Here is a 22,936-nt window from a genome sequence, read left to right on the forward strand (position 1 = left end):
GGGCAAGACCAGTTCAGGCATCCTCTCCACTATTGTTTAGGGTCTTAGTTGGGGTCATCCATGTGGATTCCTGGAAATTTTCCTAATGCTAGATTTCTTGCTAGCCCCATAATGACTCCCTCAATCAGGGTATGTTTTTCCTTGTTCTCCCTCTCTGTCCTTCCCCCATCTCGGCCATCCCATTCCCTCATGTTCTCCTCCCCACATCCCTTCTTCTTTCCCCCTCCCCTTCTGCCCTCCCTTCTCCCCCCTCCCAATTTTCTCAGGAGATTTTGTTTATTTCTTCTTTCCAGGGGGATCCATGTATGTCTCTCTTAGGGTTCTCCTTGTTACCGAGCTTCTCTAGGGTCATGGAATATAGGTTAGTTATCTTTTGCTTTACATCTAATATCTACTTATAGTGAATACATTCCATGTTTGTCTTTCTGGGTCTCCATTACCTCACTCAGGATGTTTTTTTTTTTTCTAGTTCGTCCATTTGCCTACAAATTTCTGGATGTCTTTTTTTTTTCATTTTTTTTTTTTTTTGTAAATGGACCACATTTTCTTTGTTCATTCTTTTGTTGAGGGGCATGTACGTTTTTTGAAATTTCTGGCTATTCTGAATAATGCTGCTATGAACATAGCTGAGCAGATGTCCTTGTGGTGTGAATGTGCCTCCTTTGGGTATATGCCTAAGAGTGATATTGCTGGGTCTTGAGGTAGATTGATTCCCAATTTTCTGAGAAACCACCATACTGATTTCCAAAGTAGCTGTACAAGTTTTCACTCCCACAAGCATTGGAGGAGTGTTCCTCTTACTCCGGGGCATTGAGCTTCTATCTTCCCTGGTTGAGAACTTTCTGTCTGTGTTGTCCCAGCCCTTTGCTGGGGATGGTCAGCATGTGCTATATGACTCCATTCGGAGAGCATCCCAGGAAGCTTGAGCCTGCTTTTCTGTAGGCTTTGCCTCATGGATCCATTCTCTCTGATAATTTTCTTTCTTGTAAAACATATTTATTTTATGTACAAGAATGTTTTACTGGCATGTATATATGTATATCGTGTACCTACCTAATGGAGGCCCAAAGAAGGCATCAGATCTCTTGAAACTGTAATTACAGCTAGTTGTGAGTGGCCATGTGGTGTTACTTGGGGCCTCTGGAAGAGCAAGTGTTTTTGATCGACGAGCCATCTCTCCAGCTCCTGCATAATTTCCTTTGTGTACTTTTACAGTAACAGACCATGACAGTGAATATTAACTGGATTAAGTCATGAGAGACCTCATAGTGAATCATTGAGCCCAGGACTGGTTGTTGGGATTCCTGATATAGTTCTTGCATAGTAGAATTTTTAAAAAAGGTTTGTTTAACTTTGGACTATGTGAATGTGTCTGTGTGAAGATATGTATATATGAGTGTAAGGGGCCGCCAGGACGTTGCCATGGCGAAATGGTGCCAGCGGTCCTACAGCTTGGAGGTAAACAGATCCTTTTGATGTTGCGGGCCAGAGTGCCCTGGGCCTGTCTTTTGCATAACTGAGCCTTGGTTCCCTAGCCTATCCAGAAACCCCGGGCTTCAGCGGAATGATATTAACCAATCAGAACAATGTCCGAGCCTCTCCACCCTAGAAAAGCAGCTGCCTCTTGGCTTCTCTCTCTCTCTCTCTCTCTCTCTCTCTCTCTCTCTCTCTCTCTCTCTCTCGTCCCCATTCCCCCTTCAACCGAGTGCTCCAATAAAGTTGTGATTTGGAAAGAATTCTCGATTTCGTGGTTGTTCCCGCTTGCTGGTCAAGGGGAGCGTCTCACATATGAGTGCAATTAGGTGTATGGAGGCCAGGAGTGGGAATTGGATCTCCTAAAACTAGGGCCATGTTTAGTTGTGAGCCGCTCAGCTTAGGCGCTGGTCCTCTGCAAGAGCAGTAAAGGCTCCTAACCACCGAGCTCTCTCTCCAGTCCCTGTTGGTTTCTTAATATTAGCTTTTCCTGCTGGTCAGTATAGGTTTAATTTGCATCTCTCTGATGGCTAAGGATACTGAACACTTCTAAGTATGTATTAGCTATTTGTATTTCTTGTGAGAGATGTCTGTTTAGTTCATTAGTTTGGCTACTAATTGTCTGATTCGTGGATTTTTGTAGCTATGTTTGGGAGTCCTTAGTAGTTTCTAGACCTGTCCTCTGCTGACTGCTTTTCCACCACTCTGTGGCTGTCTTTAGATGGCTGATTATTTTCTTTACTTTGCAGAAACTACATGCGATCCTCTCTGTCGCTTGCTGGGATTATTTTCTTTGCTGTGTATCTTAGTTACAGTTTCTGTTGCTGTGAAGAGACACTGCCACAGCAACTATTATGAAGGAAGACATTTAATTGAGGTGGCAGTTTACAGTTTCAGAGGATCAGTGCGTTGTCATCATGACAAGGAGCATGGTGGTGTGCAGGCAGACATGGTGCTGGAGAAGTAGCCAAGTGTTTTACATCTTTCAGGCACCAGAAAGTGGTCTGAGACACTGGGTATGGCTTGAGCATAAATGAGACCTTAAAGCTCACCTCCACAGTGACATAACTTCCTTCAACAAGGCCACACCCACTCCAACAAAGCCACATCTCCTAATTATGTCACCCACCCCCCTTGGGGACCATTTTCTTTCAAATCACCACATTATACATATATTTAATGCTGCTGCTCAGCTTTCTGTTTCCTTTTTATTCATTTGGGACTTCATAGAATATTACCGCCTACATTTAGAATGGGCCTTCTCCCATCAGAGAATCTAATCTAGACAGTCCTTCACAGGCATGCCATAGAGGCTTGTTCCCTTGCATAGCTCGTTGCTTTGACAGGGTCCTCTCACTGTCACAGAGGCCAAGATGAATGCGATTTTCTTTTCTGAGTTTTTCTTGACAGTTTTATTATTAGCGTATAGAAAACCTATTGATTTTTGTATGTTGATTCTTGTATCTCGCCATTTGGCTTAGTGTCCATTAGAATCACTAATTCTCATGTAATACTATGTAACAAAGTTCTCTAAAAGTTAATGGCTTATATAGATAGCCATTTTATATTGAGTATAATTCTGTTGAATGAATTTAATCAGGGCCTAGCTTGTGTTTAGACCACATGGCACCTGCTCGAGTTGGAGCATCCTTACACATTCAGCCCAGCTGATGACTGAGCAGATTGGAAGGACTTGATTAGAAATATATGTTGGTTTTCATTTCCCCTGCGTTCATTACTCATCTGTGAATAATCTCAGGGCCTCTTACTTTCGTCTGGCCTGTCTACATGGCCTGAGCAGCTCAGGGTTTCCCAAAGGCATGAAAGTAGATGCTGTCAGATTCCCAAAGGCTTAGGCCTGGAACCTCAGTTTTTGTTTGTTAAAGTGACTCCAACTCCAGATTTAAGGGGAGGAGAAATGGATTGCCACAGGGCAGATGTTTGTGTTAGGGAAAGGAAAGTAGTTTAAGCCAGCTGTCTTTGGGACTGTTTGCCTCAATAATGATGTGTATTTGTATAGACTTTTCAAAACTTCTGTTTTCTTAAATTTGTTTCAGTTTGTTGTCAAATAGCATACATCGTAAGAGGCTTCCTTATGGGGGCTGGAGAGATGGCTCAGAGGATAAGAGCACTGGCTTCTCGTCTAGAAGTCCTGAGTTCAATTCCTAGCAACCACACGGTACCTCATAACTATCCATAATGAGGTGTAGTGCCCTCTTATGGCCTGCAGGTGTACATGCAGATAGATACTGGGTAAATAATAAATAAATAAATCTTTAAAAAATTAAAAAAAAGAGGCTTCCTTATATCCTTATGGCAGTTTTATACTTTGCTCTCGTTGATCATGAAGACTCCCTCCTGTCCCCCGCATTGTACTCTTCTGTTCCCAATGGCTCCCTTTCTATCTTGTCACCTTACATGATCTCCTATGGTTTTATGGTTGAAGTGTCTTGATTTTATATGGCAGGACAAAATAAGCATTAAAAGACAGAGAGGCAGAGTTATAAGATGTAACTTGAGAAAATAATCATCTACTGTACACCCATGTCATGAGTGTGGAAATTATCTCGTATTTTAAAATCTGAATGTGCTGTGTGACATGTGTGGCTAATGTAGCATAATGCAGAGAGTAGAACTTGTCATGTCAGTGCTCAGTTCCACGAACATGAGTCCTTTCCCCCAGTTTTATTATTTATCATGTGAAAATTGGTGACTTAACAATATGACATGTAATTTTTAAAGTAGGCTTTTAAAAAAAATGCATGTGAAATACACACAAACTATAACTTTGTAGATAAGCTAGCTTATTGATAAAAATATTTTTCTGCGTATATACATATACAGTCTGGTTATTTGTCTCTTTGCAATATTATCAAAGTAGAATTTGTCCTGGTTAGTTCCCCTCTACCCAGCTTGACACAAGCTGAAATCTGAGGACTATCAATTGAGAAAATGCCTCTATCAGATTGGCCTGTAGGGAAGTCTTTAGGGCATTTTCTTCATTAATATGGGAGGGCCCAGCCCATTGAGGGTGGTCCTAGGCAGGTGGTCCTGAGTGGTATAAGTAGGTGGGTTGATCAAGTCTTGGGGAGAAGAAGCTAGTAAGCAGTGTTTCTCCATGGTCTCCGCTTCAGTTCCTGCTCAGGTTTCTGCCTGGAGTTCCTGCCCTGACTTCCCTTCTTGATGCACTGTACACTGTAAGGTGAAATAAACCCATTTCTCCTTAAGTTATTTTTGGTCATGGTGTTTTATCACAGCAATTTTAACCTAAGACAGAACCTGTTTTTCTTTTGGACATATTTTGCTTTTGAACTTGTGTACCTAGGGAATGTAAACTGTATTAGCTTTGTATAACTATATGAGATATCTGAAGTAGGCTAGCTTTATAAAGAAAAGAGATTTATTTAACTTATAATTTTGGAAGTTCAAGGGTATAGTCCTGCCATTGGCCCAGGAGCTCATGTTAACAAGCTGGTATTACAATGATGGGAACACATGTGGGAGGAAAAAAAGATGTCTTGAAACAGTAAGCCAGAGAGCTTAGTGGACCCAAGCTTGCTATGGCTGCAACTCTTGAGAAAACTGCCAAAGGGTCTCTTGAGAACTGCCTTAATCCCTTTGTCCTCAGTGACCTCAAGACTTTCCAAAGGGTTGGCTAACCTCTTAAAGGTTCCTTGCTGCCTCCTGATTCCACCATCTGTTGATTCTATGATCAAACCACGAACCCACAGCAGTCTAAACTGGTGGTTCTTCTCCATGTTGCTCATTTAAATCACTTTAGTATGGTGACTCCGGTGTCTGTGTTCCTTTCCAGACTAATTAAATACAACTCTCTGAAGGGTGGGACTTAAGCGTCTTATTTCCATTTTTCTTAGCTTCCTATGTGGTTCTAGTATATGGCAAGCTTGTTGAGAATCATTGATCTAATTAAAATTATTTCTATACGCCAATAAAAATTGTGTTTATTCCACACTAAGTGGCTGTTTTCTGTATCCAGCACTATTCACTTTATATTTCCACTTGGAAAAACATAATTAAAATGTAAATTTAGCAAAGTGAAATTATATGTATTGAGAAGTGAAGATCTGGTGAACCCATTAAGGCAGATATTTACATATTCAGAATTAATGCTCATGATTTGTCAGTTGGTGAATTGTAAATATCCCACTGAGCTAGTTAACTGAAAACCAGTCATTGTTCAGCCAGAGTCATTAGCAGTGGGTTGAATCCTGACCATGACTTAGATAAATGCTCAGAGATGTTACACCGGAGGATATTCATGAGCCACATGCAGTGCTTCCTCTCAGTGCAAATGTCTGTTTGATTTGGAGTGGCAGAGTGATGGAGCAGTCCTGTTGTGAAGGATGGAGTTTGGAGTCAGAATCTAGTAGCTTTCAGAGTTTGGCCAACATAGGAAGCAACCATGGCCTTTGCATATCAGCAGGATAAACTACCAGAAAAGAATACAAATCTCAAACCCTGTTTGATCCTTCATCTGGAGCTCTTGATCATGTTAGTCAAGCACATGGCAAACTGTGACCTGTGACCAAATCCATTTTCTCTTTAAATATGAGAGAGAGAGAGTAGAGTGCAGGGAGAGGGAGAGGATCTCTGTGTGTGTCTGTCCGTATGTGTGTATCTCTTTGTGTGTGTATTATGTCTGTAGAGATCAGAGGACAATTTGGGATCTTAATCGATCCTCAAGCGCTATCTACCTTCTTTCTTTTCTTCGCTCCCCCTTCCTTTCTTTCAGCACGGCTCTCAGAGGCCTGCAGCTCACTGAGTAGGCTAGACTGGACGGCCGGAGAGACCTCCACTTTCCAGTGCTGGGATTACAATCTGTGTTCATCATGTCCTGCTTTTTTTAAAAATGACTTATTTATCTTTATTTCATGTACATTGGTGTTTTGCCTGCATGTGTATCTGTGTAAAGGTATCAGAACCCCTGTAACTGGAGTTACAAACAGTTGTGAGCTGCCATGCGGTTGCTGGGAATTGAACCTAGGTCCTCTGGAAGAGCAGCAGGGCTCTTAACCTCTGAGCCATCTCTCCAGCCCCCATGTGTTGTAGAATATTATTTTAAGGTGTGTTACTTTTGTTTATACTCCAGAACATTTCTTTAATGATGCAAAGATGTGTTTGATTAAATAAAATTCACCTGCGGTCCGGAGGTTGCATCGGCAACTAGCTGACAGGAAGTTGTAGGGAGGAGCTGGGTGGAGAAGGGTTTATAAGGAGGGGCGAGAAAAGGCACGAGGAGGAAAGACTTCTTGGGAGGTGAGCCAGGTTAGTTGCTTGCTGTTCAGCCTCTCTGGGAAGCAAGATTCTACCTCAGCCTTTGAATCTTGAGTTCTTTAGCAGGACAGAGATTTAGGTAAATTCTCTTAGTTCTTTGAAAGAGTCAGTGCCTGAGGGAACAGAATTTCCTCAGGCTGCTGCTCCTTCTGCCTACAATGGAGTTGCAATTGCTGACTAGTGCAGCCTAGCTTAAAAGGCAGCAACCATTAAAATAAGAGGACAACACTTTTTAGTGTGGATTTTTGGGGATTGAACCCAGGTTCTCGTGCTTGTAATGAGTTCATTCCCCAGACACTGTACCATTCTTTTTTCAATATCTTTATAAGACCACTGCCATGGTCATTCGTTTACTTATTGCCTAGGGCTTCTTTTTAGTTCTTAAGGCAGACTTGAGTATACATGACAATGTTGTGTAGTGCACAAAGCCTGAAGTAACTACTATGAAACCTTTATAGAAAGTGGCCCAACTTCCATGTTAAATGTCATAGCACACACTTCCCATTGTTGCTAATGCTTCCAAGTTGGTCCTAGTAAACTGAATTTGTTTTTTCTCATACAAATGACTGAAGATGGCTAAGTTTTGACTCTTTGAAGTGGAAGCTGCAATGAGGAAAGGGGGTTTGTTTTGTGTATTAGTTACTTTTTCATTGCTGTGATGAAACACCTTGAGCAAGACAATTTATAAAGAAAACATGTGATTGGACTGTGATTCAGAGGGTTAGGGTGATGGGTGGAGCAAAGGCATGGTGACGGAACAGCTGAGAGCCCACATCACAGACTGTAAGTAGACACAGGCACATTGGGAATGGAACTGTCTTTTGAAACTTTAGAGCCTTCCCCCAGTGACATGCCTCCTCCAACAATGACACGCCTAATCCTTCCCAAACAGTACCGACTGGGAAGAGTACGAAACTTACAGGGACCGGTCTATTCAAACCACCACCCTTTGGCAACAGGGGAGGATGCTGCCAGTCATCCATTATGTTCTTTCTTCTCAGCTCTTGCTGTTGGTAGTCTCTCTTTTGGGCTGGTCATGTGATGACAAGCAGCTAAAGAGCTTTGTTCATGAAGGTTTCCTTGCAGACACAGGAGACAGACTTCATACACCTTGCTAGTAACAGATCTAGGATGGAAGTTTGAAGATGGGAGCTCTTCAGCCTTTAATGCTGGTTAACATAGACTGCTGAAGATGGTGAGGTTTCAGTGAAGACTGTTCATTGGCTCATTTTCCTTGGTCTCTGTTCAGTGTAGAGACTACTTCTGAGCCACCAGGCACCTCTTCTACCTGGGGGTGTGAATGCTAGTGAAGAGCCTCAAGTATCTGCCGAGTTCTTACATCTGAAAAAGGCGTGCTTACAAATAAAAACTTAAGAGCAGTTCTAGCTTCCTAAGGTCTTAACTTCCCTTTTCAGTATGTTACTCAGACTCCAGCCCCTTGATTTTCATTTATTTTTATAGACAGACTGCACATAAAGGCAAGGAAGTGCCTATAAATATAGTGATATTCTGGTCTTTGTCATCAACCTGATCATTAGCATCACAGGTATGAAATAGAAGTCTTACTGTGTAGCTCATGCTGGTCTTGAACCCATAATCTTGCCTCAGCCTCTTGAGTGTGGTGGTATTAGTTCACGGCACTTCACCAGGCTGAGAAGTAGCAGTTTAGAGACGATGCCAGATGAATTCTCATTTTGGAAGAGCGCTGTGATGTTTCTGTAAATTTTTATTAATAAAGCAAGTCACTTTTGTGACCACAGAAGATTGTTTTCTATAAATTATTTAAAATGGTTTCAGACCAAAATCGCTCACATGGAATGATATTGAATTTAGTCTGTAATTTATTCCTAGATCTGTACTTGAAAGACTTTCCGGGGTGTAGCTGTATACAGCCTTGCAAAATCAGCCTGTGATCAGTGTAGGCCCTTTCTGCTGGTTGGCTCTCCTTTCCATGAGGAAAGGCATAGAGCCAGTGTGTCTAGATTGCTATGGCTCCAAGCACTACTAGTATGTGAATATCCAGGCATTTCTGCTTTCCTAGTGTGATGAGGCAGTGAAGGTTGTGGAGTTAGTTAAAAAAAGATTGAATTACTTCTTAGAATAAGCAGATTAATTAAAAAGAAACCACCTGGGTAGTGGTGGTGGATGTCTTTAATCCTAGTACTCAGGAGCCAGAGACAGGCATCCCCTCTGTGAGTTTGAAGTCAGCCTGGTCTACAGAGTGAGTTTCAGGACAGCCAGGGCTACACAGAGAAACCCTGTCTCAAACAACAAAAACAAAATAATAATAATGACATAAAATAAAATGGAAACCTTTGACGCTTTGGACTGAGGAGGGAGGAGGGTGAGTTCTGGGATAGCCTGAACTATAGTGACTTTTAAGGCAGCCTAGATTACACAGTTGAAGATTGTTCCCCCCCCCCCCCAAAAAAAAGAAAATAATCATTGCTGATTAACTCTGGGGTAAAGTTTGGTTGGCTGATGGAATGCGGTTGTCTGTGTCTGCACCCTTTGCTCACTAACCCATGCTCCTCCTCTGTGTAACAGGTCAGTGACTATCATCTGTTCTACACGATGAGTAACAGCCACCCTCTTCGCCCCTTTACTGCAGTGGGGGAAATCGACCATGTGCACATTCTGTCTGAGCACATTGGTGCCTTGTTGATTGGTGAAGAATATGGCGATGTCACATTTGTTGTGGAAAAGAAGCGGTTTCCTGCCCACAGGGTAATTTTAGCAGCTAGGTGCCAATATTTTAGGTAAGTGTGTAATGTGCTTTTTCTTTTCTTTCCTCTTCTTTTCTTTTCCTTCCTTTTTTTTTTTCTTTTAGATTTAAGTCATTCATGGGAAACACTAGTGTTTTCTATGAAAAATATGAACCAGGTAGTGGTGGTACACGCCTTTATTCTCAGTACTCAGGGAGGCAGAGACAGGTGATTTCTTGAGTTGAGGCTAGCCTGGTCTACAGAGTGAGTTCCAGGTCAGCTGGGGTTACACAGAGAAACCCTGTCTTGAAAACAAAGAAGAAAATAAAAATATGTAACTTATGTATAACAACAAGTGGAATCCTTTAGTACAATGTCTGAAAGAACTTTATCTTTGTGGATTTGTTACTTTCTGAAAATTACCTTTTCTTTAGGAGCCAGCTTAGAAGTAAGGGGTTAGAAGGCTGTGTGGGCCAGACAGTACCAGTTAACTCTTTTTGAAAGTCTGAATGTACTTTTTAAAGACCCTTTCTATTTCTGAATACTGTATATTTTACTCTCCTTAAAAAGCAATTGGGCAAAAACAAAACAAAACAGAAAAAAATTACCTGTATGTGGATGTCATATGATCAGTATATTATTTTAAAAAAGATAATCCAAACATTTTCAGAAACTTGAAGATGGTATTGAGCTAATGGAATATATTCCCCTTACTCATTGACATTTGTGCTTCTGAATATTGAACTTTGTAGTATTTGTCACTCACTTGGGCTTAAACCATGCCACCACCAAAACTCTCAGATTCTCATTGATAACACTATTCTTGTGCAAAGCAAAATTAACTGGCAGCAGTTGGGAGGAGTCCTGACTAAGTCTTGTCACCAGATCTTATCTGTTCCCTGACAAGGGCATACTAGCTATACAAGAGGGAACTTTTCACAGTAAGCTTCTAACCACCTTCACTGTTACTGGGAAAGACCCAAGGCAGATGTCTCCTAGACAGCACACATTGATCTCTATTGATCTTCCTAGTGGTGACATAGAATGTGTGTGTGCCACAGTGTTTCAGCCATGTTCATCTTGACATTTTGATTTTTTCCAGTGTTTAAGTATTCATTCCTATATATCGTTAAATGAATTATATTTTTCTCTAGTTGGGTCTTAAAAGAACAATTGATGAGTCTTAGTGTATATACATTGCAGATTTGAATAGCTGTATTACTAAATTATTTTGCAAAAAGAAGGGGCCCATTTACATAGCCCCTTAAAATGCTGCAGGACAGAACCTGTTTTCTTCCTGTGCAGCAGTCAGAGACTCCCATTAGTATTGATCTCATTTTCCTGTAGAGTTTTACTTTTTAAACTTTAACATCTTTATATTGAGTGTATTGTTCCTCTCAAATGATGACTTCCAATTTTCCATGTAATCTTGCGTTCCCAGGGTGCCTCATTTAGCTCAATTGTTTATGATATTAATTAAAAGTGGTTTTTAAATTCTTCAAAACAAACTATTTACAATCACTTGCATTCTCCACCTGAATCTTTATATCATTAAGCAAATTTATTATATGTGTATAGTATTGATAACCATTATTACATGTATTTTGTAGCAAATGGTGTGTGAGGTTTTCTAACTCTGTTTCTTCTCTGGTGTGCAGAGCATTACTGTATGGCGGGATGCGAGAGTCTCAGCCTGAAGCAGAAATCCCCCTCCAGGACACCACCGCAGAAGCATTCACAATGCTGCTCAAATACATCTACACTGGGCGGGCGACACTGACAGATGAGAAGGAGGAGGTGCTGCTGGATTTTTTGAGCCTGGCTCATAAATATGGATTTCCAGAGCTAGAGGATTCTACTTCTGAGTATCTCTGCACCATCCTTAACATCCAGAATGTCTGTATGACTTTTGATGTTGCCAGTCTCTACTCACTGCCCAAGTTAACTTGTATGTGCTGCATGTTCATGGACAGGAATGCTCAGGAGGTGCTTGCCAGTGAAGGCTTCCTCTCCCTTTCCAAGGTGTGTTCTGGTCTGCCTTTGATTTCTCAGCGTGCTTTTTTTTTTTTTTTAATTTGTACTTATGCAGTGACCAACAACAGTGGTCCTAGAATCAAAGATAAAGGTCCTTGGTCTCAAAGAAGTAATCTGGTCTAGCACTTGCTCCAGGCTTCTGGGACTCTAGTTCTTAAAGACTTTTGGTTCCATTTTTCTTTCCCTTTCCAAGGTTTCTCTGGTAAGTTTTATGTGCAGAAGAGACTGGTTTTGGTTTTAATATGACATAAGATTCTTTTTTGTTGTATTGCACACCATTTTTGGGATATGTATTTCTCTGATATAGAATATAACTAGGGATTCTCTTTTGTCAAAAGGAAAGAGTCTTTAGGGCTGGGTATAGTCAGTGGCCCAGAGGGAAAATTGATCAAAGAGCTCTGAAGTGGGTGTCTCTTAAGTCACTGCTGGGGTCCCTCCTCTTCCTGGTTTACTGTTTACCACTCTAAAACTGCCACTTAAATCTGCCATCGAACCTGGAGCTGTGGCTCTCTGTCCCTCTCAGTATTTATCTGTGTGTGTTTAAAGAGCTGTGTATCTTGATTTGAATGAACTCTGATTTTTTTTTTAATTATCCCATTTAACTTCTGTAAGCAAGGAATTTTCATGGGTGCATCAGTGTTTATGGAGTTCAGTCCAGAGAGCCAAGGACCGAAACCATGGTAGTGCAGCAGAACTGTAAAACAGAAGGCTTCTCTTACTGACTTACAAATGTACACCTTCTCAAAGAATACACACATGCGTGCACTTGCACACACGCAGTTTGCCATCTTTGTTCTTGCTGTTTTATAAGAGGATAGCTACAAACTATACCACTCCTGCAAATAAACCCAAAGAACTTGAAGTCAGCATGTTAGAGATACTTGCACCTACAGGTTTACTACTGCACTGTTTGTAGTAGCTACAGTGTGGAGCCAGTCTAGAGGTCCATCAACAGCCAGATAAGTGATGTGGTATGGAAACACAATGGGACTCTGTTCAGCTGAAAAGGAAAGTGAAATAATGACAGTTGCAGCAAAATGGAAGAACTGAAAATCATTAGTTGAAAGAAGCCAGACTCATAAAGACAGATTTCACCTGTTGCTCTCATAATGGCCCCTACATTGTATGTGTGTAAATGTGCACATGTTAGGGACTGGGTTTCTAAGTTTGGTTTCTATTGCTTTGATAAAACACCATGACCAAAAGCAACTTGGGGAGGAAAGGGTGTATTTCAGCTTCAACTCTCAGGTCACACCCCCCATCACTGTGGGAAGTCAGGGCAGGGACCTGGAGAAGGAACTGAAGCAGAGGCCCTGGAGGAATGCTGCCTACTGGCTTGCTCCTCCAGGCTTGCTCGGCCTGCTGTCTTAGACAACCCAGAACCCATTTGTATAGGGAGTGGCATTGCTTTTAGTATGCTATGTCCTTTCTCATCATTCATTAATCAAGAAAATGCCCCACAGACTTGTCCACAGGCCAGTCTTCTTATGGGGGAGCATTTTCTCTATTGGGAGTTCTTCTTCCCAGATGACTCTGGCTTGTGTCAACTTGACACAAGCAGGCAACACAGTAGGTATAGCCCATGAAACTAGAAAGGGGACTATGAAAATGGAAGAAGATCTTAAGACAGAATGTAGGAGAAAAAGCATGTGTATCTGTGGGGTAATGGAATACACATGACATGGAAGCAAAAGCAGGACTGTGGGAGGCGGACAGGGTACCAGCAAGATGGGCAGTGGAATGGAGAGTAGAGCAGAGGACTGTTACAAATATGAGCAACATAGTGTATGAAAAATTTATTTACTTTGTATTATAACTTTAAAAATAGAGTAAATCTCTTTAAAACAACAAAAGATGGGTATAGATGTATGGGGAAAGACTAATTGCTTTCCTGAGTTAGGGAAGGTGCTACTCTGTTTTTTTTTTTTTTTTTTTTAAATTAACTCATATTGTCTTTGAACCACCCTGTAGCCCAGGCTGACCTTAGACCCACAGTCTTCCAAATGCTGGTATTACAAGCATGAGCTGCTGCACCTGAATTATTACTGCTGCTTGTTCACATAGCCAGAGGGGAGAAGGGGACAGATAGGAAGGACAAAACACAAGGAAAGGACTGCTGCCCATTGTCTGGCCAAGTTCTGCTGACTGGTTATGCTTATGGCTGCACTCCATGCTGACGTCTACGCTCCCTGTTTATCCTTTGCAGACGGCACTTCTGAACATCGTTTTAAGAGATTCGTTTGCTGCTCCTGAGAAAGATATTTTCTTAGCCTTGTTAAACTGGTGTAAGCACAATGCAAAGGAGAACCATGCTGAAATCATGCAGGCTGTGCGTTTACCTCTGATGAGCCTCACTGAGCTTCTGAATGTCGTGAGACCTTCAGGGTTGTTGTCTCCAGACGCTATTCTAGATGCCATTAAAGTGCGTTCAGAGAGCCGGGATATGGACCTTAACTACAGAGGCATGCTCAGTAAGTATCTGTTTCTCCTTCTCACCTTCTCCTAACCGCAGAACTCCAGCTACAGAGTTATACATACCCTGGTGCAGGTATGCATAGCATATGCCCAGCCAAGAGGACCTAGCTCTGTTTCCTGTGGGTGTCTCTTGCTGTTGTTCTTCCTAACAGGATGAGCTTGCACATCTATCTGTTGTCATTCCTGGACACATTTTCCATCTGCTCCTCAGGATGTCAGTAGACACTTTCCTAAAAAGTTGCTTGTCAAATTAAGACTTTTCCTCCTCCCTCCTTCCTTCATCTAAGATGAGTGCCTAATTCTTTAGGTACCACCTGTGGAGATTCTAAGTAGTGGTGACACTGGCTGCTGATAGTAACAGTGTTCTGATTTGCAAATGAAATAATAGCAGTTAAGGATTACCAAATCCTCTCTGTGTCAGGGCCAAGCTCTACATCCTCTCCATTCTCAGGTCCGTGGAGACACACTGCCTATTTCTAATTGGTTGTTTCACAAGTGAAGAAAATGAGACACAGAGAATTGGGTGCCTTGCCCAAAGTCACACAGAAGGATGATACGCTGAGAACTTGATATCACTCGCCTCTGTAGGCTGTGCCTATTAAACTATCCTATTAAACTATTAAGCTATGCAGCAGAAGTGTAAAGAGCAGCCTCTGCCTTTGACCCTTCCACTTTCATTGTGGGAGAAGGCCTGTGACCAACTAAAAACAACAGTGTTGAAGTAGTAACACGGTGTAACTTCAGGAAAAGGTGGCATAGAATGGTTGAGGGGAAGACAGGAAACTCCTTGGTTGGAGTGGTATTGTCATTGACTGAGCGCCGGTTTGGAAAATGGGTGAGATCAATGGAGTTTTGTATCTGAGAGGCCAGGACGAAAGCGCTTGATAGAACAGGAGGGTGTGCTGCTGTGTGAGCTAATGGCTGCGTGCCAGTTCAAACAGATCGTGGAGATCTTTGAAAGCTGGCTCAAATCTCCTTTCTCTACAATGAGAAGCTTACTTGAGAGTGGCTTGCACACTGCAGTGGGGCTCTCGTGGATGGTTTGGAAGAGTTTAAACTGGATTCCAGAAAACCAGTGAGGAAGGAATTTAATCTGCTCGACTGACACAGCGTGTGATGGCAGAGAAGTGGAAGGAACAGGAGCATAGACAGGGTTCCAGGAAATTAGAGCTTGATGATGGGAGGATTTCACTGTGGTTTTCTAAATCTAAGAAACCAGCAGTCCTGAGGCCTCATTGTCTTAGGACAGTAAACGGTGCCAGCTAAAGCTCAGGACATTTCATGTTCTCAGGCAGGCAGTGCTTCTGCCAGGAGATGCTGAGCATCTTTGGTTATTCAGCTTGAGGGCTTCTGGGTATTTGCCATTTCTGGTGAGTCTGGTCATTTCCTGAAATGATACCTTTCTTGACTGGTTTGAGACGTTCTTGAAATGCTGGTGGGCCCTAAAAGAAGTTCTTAGCCTAGATTTACATCCCAAGTTGTCAGATTTAGATTTCTTTTCAACTGACACAGTAGTTCTTTGGCCTCACATATTTTGTGGGTGCACATACATGCATATATGTGCACAGAATGTGGAGGCCGGAGGTGAGCCTCAGGCATTACCTTGTGGGAGTCATCCAACTTGATTCTGAGACCTTCTCTTGGCCTGGGGCCCGCGTCCCGCTGAGTAGACTGACTGGGTGGCAGACACCCGGGCTCACTGGTCTGTTCTGGGGTCTATAGTTGTGTGCCCTTAGACTCAGCTTTTTATGGCGGCACTGAGAAATCCTTTAGGTTCTCACTGCTGGTTTGGTAAGCACTCTTTAGACTGAGCTGAGTCCTTCAGCCAGACAGATTTGATTTTAAGTCCTGAATTAGTCATTAGCTGTATGATCTGGCAATAAATTGAGTTTTAGTTTTCTATTTCAGTATTGTTATGAGGATTAATTGGAGTAATTTGTGTAAATACGGCATGTGGTTTCTTTTTCCCTCATCTCTGTATGTCATTGTGTGAATTGTTACATTCACCATATTCTTGTAAACAGTTTCCTTTACTTACCTTTGAGTTTTAAAGACAATGTTTTTTGGTGGGTCTTATTTATTGATCTTTTATCCTGACCACTTAACACACTGACCAGTGTATAACAAGTGAATGCTTGCTGGATCAAAGCATTCTATGGTATTCGGGGAGCAGTCACAGCTAGTGACCAAAAGATTTGAAATCTGGTAAGAATAAGGAGTAAAAGAATCAAGCTCCAAGACTTGGAGACCTGTTGGCCGGAGGCTTCAGGTGGAGAAGGAATTAGAAAGGCAGGGAGGCAGCAGAGATACAGAAGTCCACAGAAGCCGGTGGGGAGAGGGGAGAGCTGCTGTATGGAAAGGCAGTTATGGTGTCTCACGATGCCAGATAGTCAAGGTGAATGGCAATCAAGAGGACTTTGGATGTAAATCGTGTGAGTTCATGAATAGTCTAAAGGGAATCAGGCATGTTTGAAGGGATAACACGTACAGTGTTAGTGATTGGGTTTGTGGTTTGAGGTAAAAGGCAGTAGAGAAGCAGAGTGGCGTAGCTGTAGAGAACGAACTGCAGAGGTCTGGGAAGCAATTAGAGGGGCCAGTTGAAGGTCAGCCTTAGCTGTAAGAGGGTGAAAGGTGATAACGATGTTAAATTTTACACTTTCCAAACCCTCATTTTGTATCCTCTTATATAAGTGCCTCTCCTTCTTTCCTATGATTGACTGATATACCCTAGAACTGGGTTTGGAGAAGATGGGTTGGATCATGGATGTAGGTGTTAGGTATATTTGGCACTTCATACAGTTACTGGTTTCTTGGTCAGCCCATGCGGAAGCACTGGATTCTCGTTCTCTGGGAGATTCCTTGGGGAGGGAATAGCTAAGGCACTGAGTTCTGGAATGATGTGTTTTCTATGACTATTGCTCATCAGGGTAAAATTTTCAGTTTGGAGACATTCAGGCAGAGCTCAAGGAATAGATTATGAAAGTGTTTGGTAATCATAAAATCATTGAGTAATGGTTAAATAGCAGAATATTTTCTGACTTTTGTAGTATTTAGATAGTAAAACCAATAATAAAAATACTGTGGAAACGCAATGCATTCCTAGCAGATTCGTGAAGAGATTATTTTCTAAGAACTATCTAAACATTCGGATAATTATTTTAACACATTTTTTTTTGTTGTTGTTGTTGTTGGGAAACAAGGCCGAACAGCTCAGAACCATTCTTAGACTGATGGTTTGGAAGCTAGCTCTGCTGGTATTGGAGAAGCTAGCTCTGCTGGTATTGGAGAAGCTAGCTCTGTTGGTTTTGGAGAAGCTAGCTCTGCTGGTTTTGGAGAAGCTAGCTCTGTTGGTTTTGGAGAAGCTAGCTCTGCTGGTATTGGAGAAGCTAGCTCTGCTGGTATTGGAGAAGCTAGCTCTGCTGGTATTGGAGAAGCTAGCTCTGCTGGTATTGGAGAAGCTAGCTCTGCTGGTATTGGAGAAGCTAGCTCTGCTGGTATTGGAGAAGCTAGCTCTGCTGGTATTGGTGCTGCTGGGATCGGATTGTGTGACTGTTGATGTTCTTCCCTGGCATGTGTTTGTGTTTAGAGGCTAATCAGGAATGCAGAGGGCCTCTCTTGGCCCTGGTGCCGCTCTTACAAATTCATCGACATGGGTTTCTAGAAGAGCCTCTCCTCAATGCCTACTTAGATACTTTACTAAATTGCACACGCCACCCCATTTTAAAGGGGGCGATCCAGAAGATGTTTTTACTCAGTGATGAGGGCTGGTCTCTTTAGAAGGTAGTTTAAATAGTTTTATGCATATCTAATAAGAATTCATCTATGCATCTAGGGAAAGGAAATGACCTTTTTAATGAAATCTTGAACAGCCTTCTTTCCATTCTCTTAACATTTAGTTTTACTTAATTCTGTAGATGCTGTCTTGAAAGTCAGTGCTTTTTCTAATGAGGCTGAGTTATACTCTGCTTTGTTTATCTCATGCTTTTGACTATGGGAAAGAGAACAGTAACTTCTTATTTCTGCATGCTTATAGCAGAGAGCTGTGTCACAGATTCTAGCCTCAGGATTTCTTTGTTGAGTAAAAGTCAATATGTTCTAAGACTGCTGAGGTACATTATTGGGGTGTGTGTGCACGCGTGCGTGAGTTACTGGTCTATAGATCTTTGCAACTGTGATATAATTGTTGGTTTTTATTTGTCTAGACGCACTCATTAGATTGAGTTCTTTAATGATATAGTTGTGGTCTTCTAGCACCTGTCACAGTGTCTGAATCAAGATTTTAAAAACACACGAGACAGAATGAGTTCTTTAATTGTTTCTAAACTAGAATTTAAGTCTTTCCCCCCATCACATAAAGACAGTTATACTCAAACTTTCAACTCTTGTCTCTTCACTGCTGTGTCATTCGTGGGGTGCATTCATCTGTGGAGGTGGTCGGTGTCAGTGTAGGTTGTCTTGTTCTGTCAGATGCTGAACATCTGGGGCTGAGTCCAGTACTGTGATTTGCACAGCGGAGGCAGCCTTGAAACCTGTTTCTTTAAATAAATTGCATGCTATTGCTTGGTAACTTGCCTAAAGTTGCCAGGTAAATTAATTGCCTAGGCTGGGATCAAACAGTAGGAAGTAGATGCTCTTCTGTAATTTCTTCTAGTTGGTTTCTTCTTTGTTTCCACTTTGTGTGTTTGAGTGCCAGAATTGAGAAGTGTGGAAACCAGGCCTGGAAATAGTAGGTTAATGGGGAAAGTTAAAGCAAGACAGGAGCCTTGGGAAAGTCGTTTGTAATGACGCAGTTGTTAGGAAGTATCATGGGAGGGAGGCAGATGCCCCATACATTCCAGGAAGTGCAAGAGTTGACTTAGGTGACAAAATCTTAAAGAGATTCTAGTAGGCAGAGAGCTATTTTGTATCTAAATAATTCATTGGTACAAGTGCCTGTCTCAAGTGCTATGTCCCCAGTGATGATTATAAACATAAGAGAACACAGGGTTGTTAGCCCAGCGCCTCAGCTTTTCTCACTGTGTAACTTGCTTTAAATTATGACTCAATCTCTGAGCATGTTCATGTAGCCTCTTGTCTGTCCTTGGAGTGTTGGTTTTTAGGTGTCAGTACCTGGTGACCCCTTCCTTACTTGTGAAATTAGATTTATAGATGACTTCATAGTCCTAGACACCAGTCTCAGTTGGAGAGAGGAGGGAGCTTGAAATAACCCAACAATCCCCCTTTCCTCATTTCTAATAATTGGTTTGATTTTACCTAGCTATAGAACTTTAAAGCTCATTTTTTTCTTAATGACTATAAAATATATTATAAATCATAAATGTAAAGAACACTTTGATTGCTGTTTATGATCTTGCTCAATTCCTGTTACTACCTTCTATTCTCTGAAAGTTTTTTTGTTCATGGACAGAGAGATACAGTTACTAAGAATATTCATGCTTTGAATACTTTTGTAGTTTAAAATTTTCCAGGATGACTTTTCCTTTCAAATTCATCATTTAACTGTAGATTTTGAAGAAAAAGATTACGTTGGAGCTGTATTTTTATCTAGCAGTGTACTTTTCTTGTCACGAGGGGATTTCCACTTGTGTAAATGGTCTTCACTCGGAGCGAAAGATGCTCTCCGGGAATGAGCGTGTTGAGAACGGCTAGAAAATGCTCAAGTACTCTTGAAATAGACTTCAAAAGAAGACTTTGACTTGCGATAAACTTTCATTTCTATTTCAGATATCAGCTGTAATCATTAGAAACTCTTGGACCTGCTGTATTATTCAGAGCTTGATAGATTTTAGTACTGAGGGAAACTCTCTTAAGGTGGCTTCAGTTTCTAAGCTTGGAGGCTTGGCACAAGTCCCTCTATGTCTCGGTCCTAACTTGTACTCTCTTAACAGTCCCATCAAAATTTGCCTATGAAGGAGGCTCAGAACCTTAAACTAGCAGTGGGACCCCCTGGATGCCTGGGTCTGGTATCAGCTCTGCTGAACAGTAGGTCTATTGAGCTTTTTTTGCTTCCATGACTCATCTGTGATGGCCGCAGTAATGTACTGTGCTCTGAGAGCAATATGAGGACTAAATCAAAGAGCTAATATTTATAAGTGCGTGCAGCAGTGTCTGGGAGGAGTATGGAGAGTGATCAGAGTCGGCTGTGGGAGGTTGTAAGTTGGTGCGGCTTCAGCCACTGAGCGTTGCTCTACTTGCTTTGTTTGTTTCCCGAGTTGCTTCAGTTGCCTTTAGCTGCATTTGTTACCTGTTCTGGAGCCACTGTTACCTGTCTTTATTTGTAAACTTCCACAAGCCAGTTCCCACCGTATCTACAGTGCTGAATTCTTCCTCCTGCCTTTTCTTTGTGCACCTGATAAGTCTCCCTTTCCCCTGCATACCATACGGCCAAGCTGTATGTGCTTGCTGAGAAATCTGCACAGTTCTCTTACATACGTGCAATATAGTGATGACTGTTTTTAAAGAGCACGCTATATGCTTTATAAACACCTGCTCAGTCTTTACAGGGGATGTGTAGGGGACAAGCATTGTCTTCTTAAGAAATTGACATTTAGTAAGAGTAATTTCTCCCAGGTGACATATCCAGTTCAGGGTACAGCCTTGATTTAAATTATGACTCAGTCTCTGAGCATGTCTATGCAGCCTCGTGTCTTTCCGTGGAGAGTGCTGGTTTAGGTGTCAGTTCCTGGAGACACCGTCCTTACCTGTGAAGCATGATATGTACAAATAACTTTAAAGTCCCAGACACTAATCTCTCATTGGAGAAAGGAGGGAACCTAAGATAACTGCAATACTGATTCTGATTACAGGCTTCTGAATTTTCAATTAAAAAAAAAAACAGGGCTGAAGAGATGGCTCAGTGATTAAGAGCACAGACTGCTCTTCCAGAGGACCTGGGTTTAATTCCCAGCACTTAACTGGCAGCTCTCAGCTGTCTGTAACTCCTGTTCCAGGGGATCTAACACCCTCACACCAATGCACATAAAAGAAAATTAAATAAATTAAAATAGCAACAACAACAAAAATCAAGGGATGTTTATTTTCTTTTAAGGTAGGATCTTATTTTCTCAGTGTGGAAAACTGATGCATCTTGTCTGCATGTGACTAACAGTGGCCAGCGCTGGAGCTTCTCCTTCTCTCGTTTGGCCTGTTGGCTGGACACCTGTCCTGGGTCCGGAGGGCGGGTGCAGGTCGTCTGATGTGCTGTTTCTGATCAGTAGTCACTAGATTAAAGCTGTTAGCGGGATGAACAGAGAGGATTGCTTGACCTGCTACTTGTGTTTCTAGTATTGACTTTCTCTTAATATCTAGTGTCTGGCTCACTATAGATGTGGTAGTGACATTCAGTTTGAATACTGAGCTATTTTAATCTTGGTGGACATTCTATATTCTCCATTTTCATAAAGTTGACTATGCAACTTAAAATCAGATGCAGATACTGTAATCAACTAGAATGCTTAAAAGTTCACTTTCCCTTCACTAGTACAGAATAATGAAAATCACCACACCACTTACTCTGTTTCTAACTGTAGTACCAGAAGAAAACATCGCAACTATGAAGTACGGAGCCCAGGTTGTGAAAGGAGAGCTGAAGTCAGCCTTGTTGGATGGTGACACTCAAAATTATGACTTGGATCATGGATTTTCCAGACATCCCATCGATGATGACTGCCGCTCTGGCATTGAAATCAAGCTTGGCCAGCCATCCATTATCAACCACATACGCCTCCTCCTGTGGGACCGTGACAGCCGGTGAGGCCTTCCTGTCCCTGAGACACTGATGTTGCATTTGCTGAAGAGGACCTAACTTTTTGGTCATCTGCTTTGGTTCCTCTCCCCAACTGCTTCTTTATCTACTGGCAAAGGGGGCAGTTATTGAGAAAGACAGTGTCTCTGTCTTAGGGTTACTATTGCTATGATGAAACACCACAGCTAAAGCAACTTGGGGAGGAAAGGGTTTATTTGGCTTACATTTCCACATCACAGTTTACAAAGGAGGTCAGGACAGGAACTGAAGCAGGGTAGGAACCTGGAGGCAGGAGCTGATGCAGAGGCCATAGAGGGGCTGCTTCCTGGCTTGCTCCTTATGGCTTGCTTAGCTTGCTTTCTTAAGGAACCTAGGCCCACCAGCCCAGGGATGGCCCACACCCCTCCCCGTGGGCTGGGCTTCGCATCAATTATTAATTAAGAATATGCCCTACAGCTGCATGATACGGAGGCATTTTTTTTTTTCAGTTGAGATTCCCTTTTTTTTCAGTTAACTCTAGCTTGTGTCCAGTGACATAAAACTATCCAGCACAACTCTCTAGCACGGAAGTGCACCAGGGGAACTGGGAAAGACTGTTAGATGCTCAGTGATCATCTGCTCTGGTTTTATCGGTTTAAATGACCTAATTGTGATCATTCTGCTATTTCTTTCAGTTAGTTGTAGAAGAAGAATTAAAAGATTTCTTTAAAATTTTTAAAATTTAAAGTTTTTGGTATTTTATTTTGTGTATTATGAGTGTTTTGCTTGCATGTATGTATGTGCATCATGAGTATCTGGCCTCCCCATAATAAGGTGATGGATACCCTGGGGCTGGAGTTTCAAACTGTTGTGAGTCACCATGTGTGTGCTGGGAATCAAACCTGGGTCCTCTGAAGAGCAGTCTGTGCTCTTAACCACTGAGCTGTCTCTCCAGCCCCTTTTGTCCTCCTTATATACAAGCACCGAATAAGTGTTTATTTTGGGATATACAGAAAGCACAAAGAAGAAAATAAAAATTGCTGGTAATCTCACCACTACCAGTTAACTAAACTTTTTACGTATCTAACTGTGTTTATTTGTTTTCTCCCTGTCTGTTTCATACACACATATGCACATTACAGAGTCTTCACATAGCTTCACAAAATACAGACTAGCTATATGGAAAACTCACCTCTACTTTTTACTTTTCTGTCTTAATAATTTGCCTAAC

The 22,936-nt window shown here is 41.8% G+C and overlaps 1 protein-coding gene across 1 annotated transcript in view; it reads left to right on the forward strand.

The window, feature by feature from the left end:
- Btbd9 (BTB domain containing 9) overlaps nt 1-22,936 on the forward strand; it is a 382,244-nt gene that overhangs the window by 35,405 nt on the left and 323,903 nt on the right. Inside the window, exons 2-5 of the mRNA XM_085679848.2 lie at nt 9,316-9,527; nt 11,132-11,495; nt 13,714-13,978; nt 21,512-21,731. Of these exons, the coding sequence (XP_085535974.1) occupies nt 9,343-9,527; nt 11,132-11,495; nt 13,714-13,978; nt 21,512-21,731 (1,034 nt within the window). The 5' untranslated portion in view covers nt 9,316-9,342. The remainder of the gene's footprint in view (nt 1-9,315; nt 9,528-11,131; nt 11,496-13,713; nt 13,979-21,511; nt 21,732-22,936) is intronic.

Source organism: Myodes glareolus, chromosome 18 (genome assembly GCF_982192425.1).
Source record: "Myodes glareolus chromosome 18, mMyoGla1.1, whole genome shotgun sequence".
In the NCBI taxonomy this organism is placed as follows: Eukaryota; Metazoa; Chordata; class Mammalia; order Rodentia; family Cricetidae; genus Myodes; species Myodes glareolus.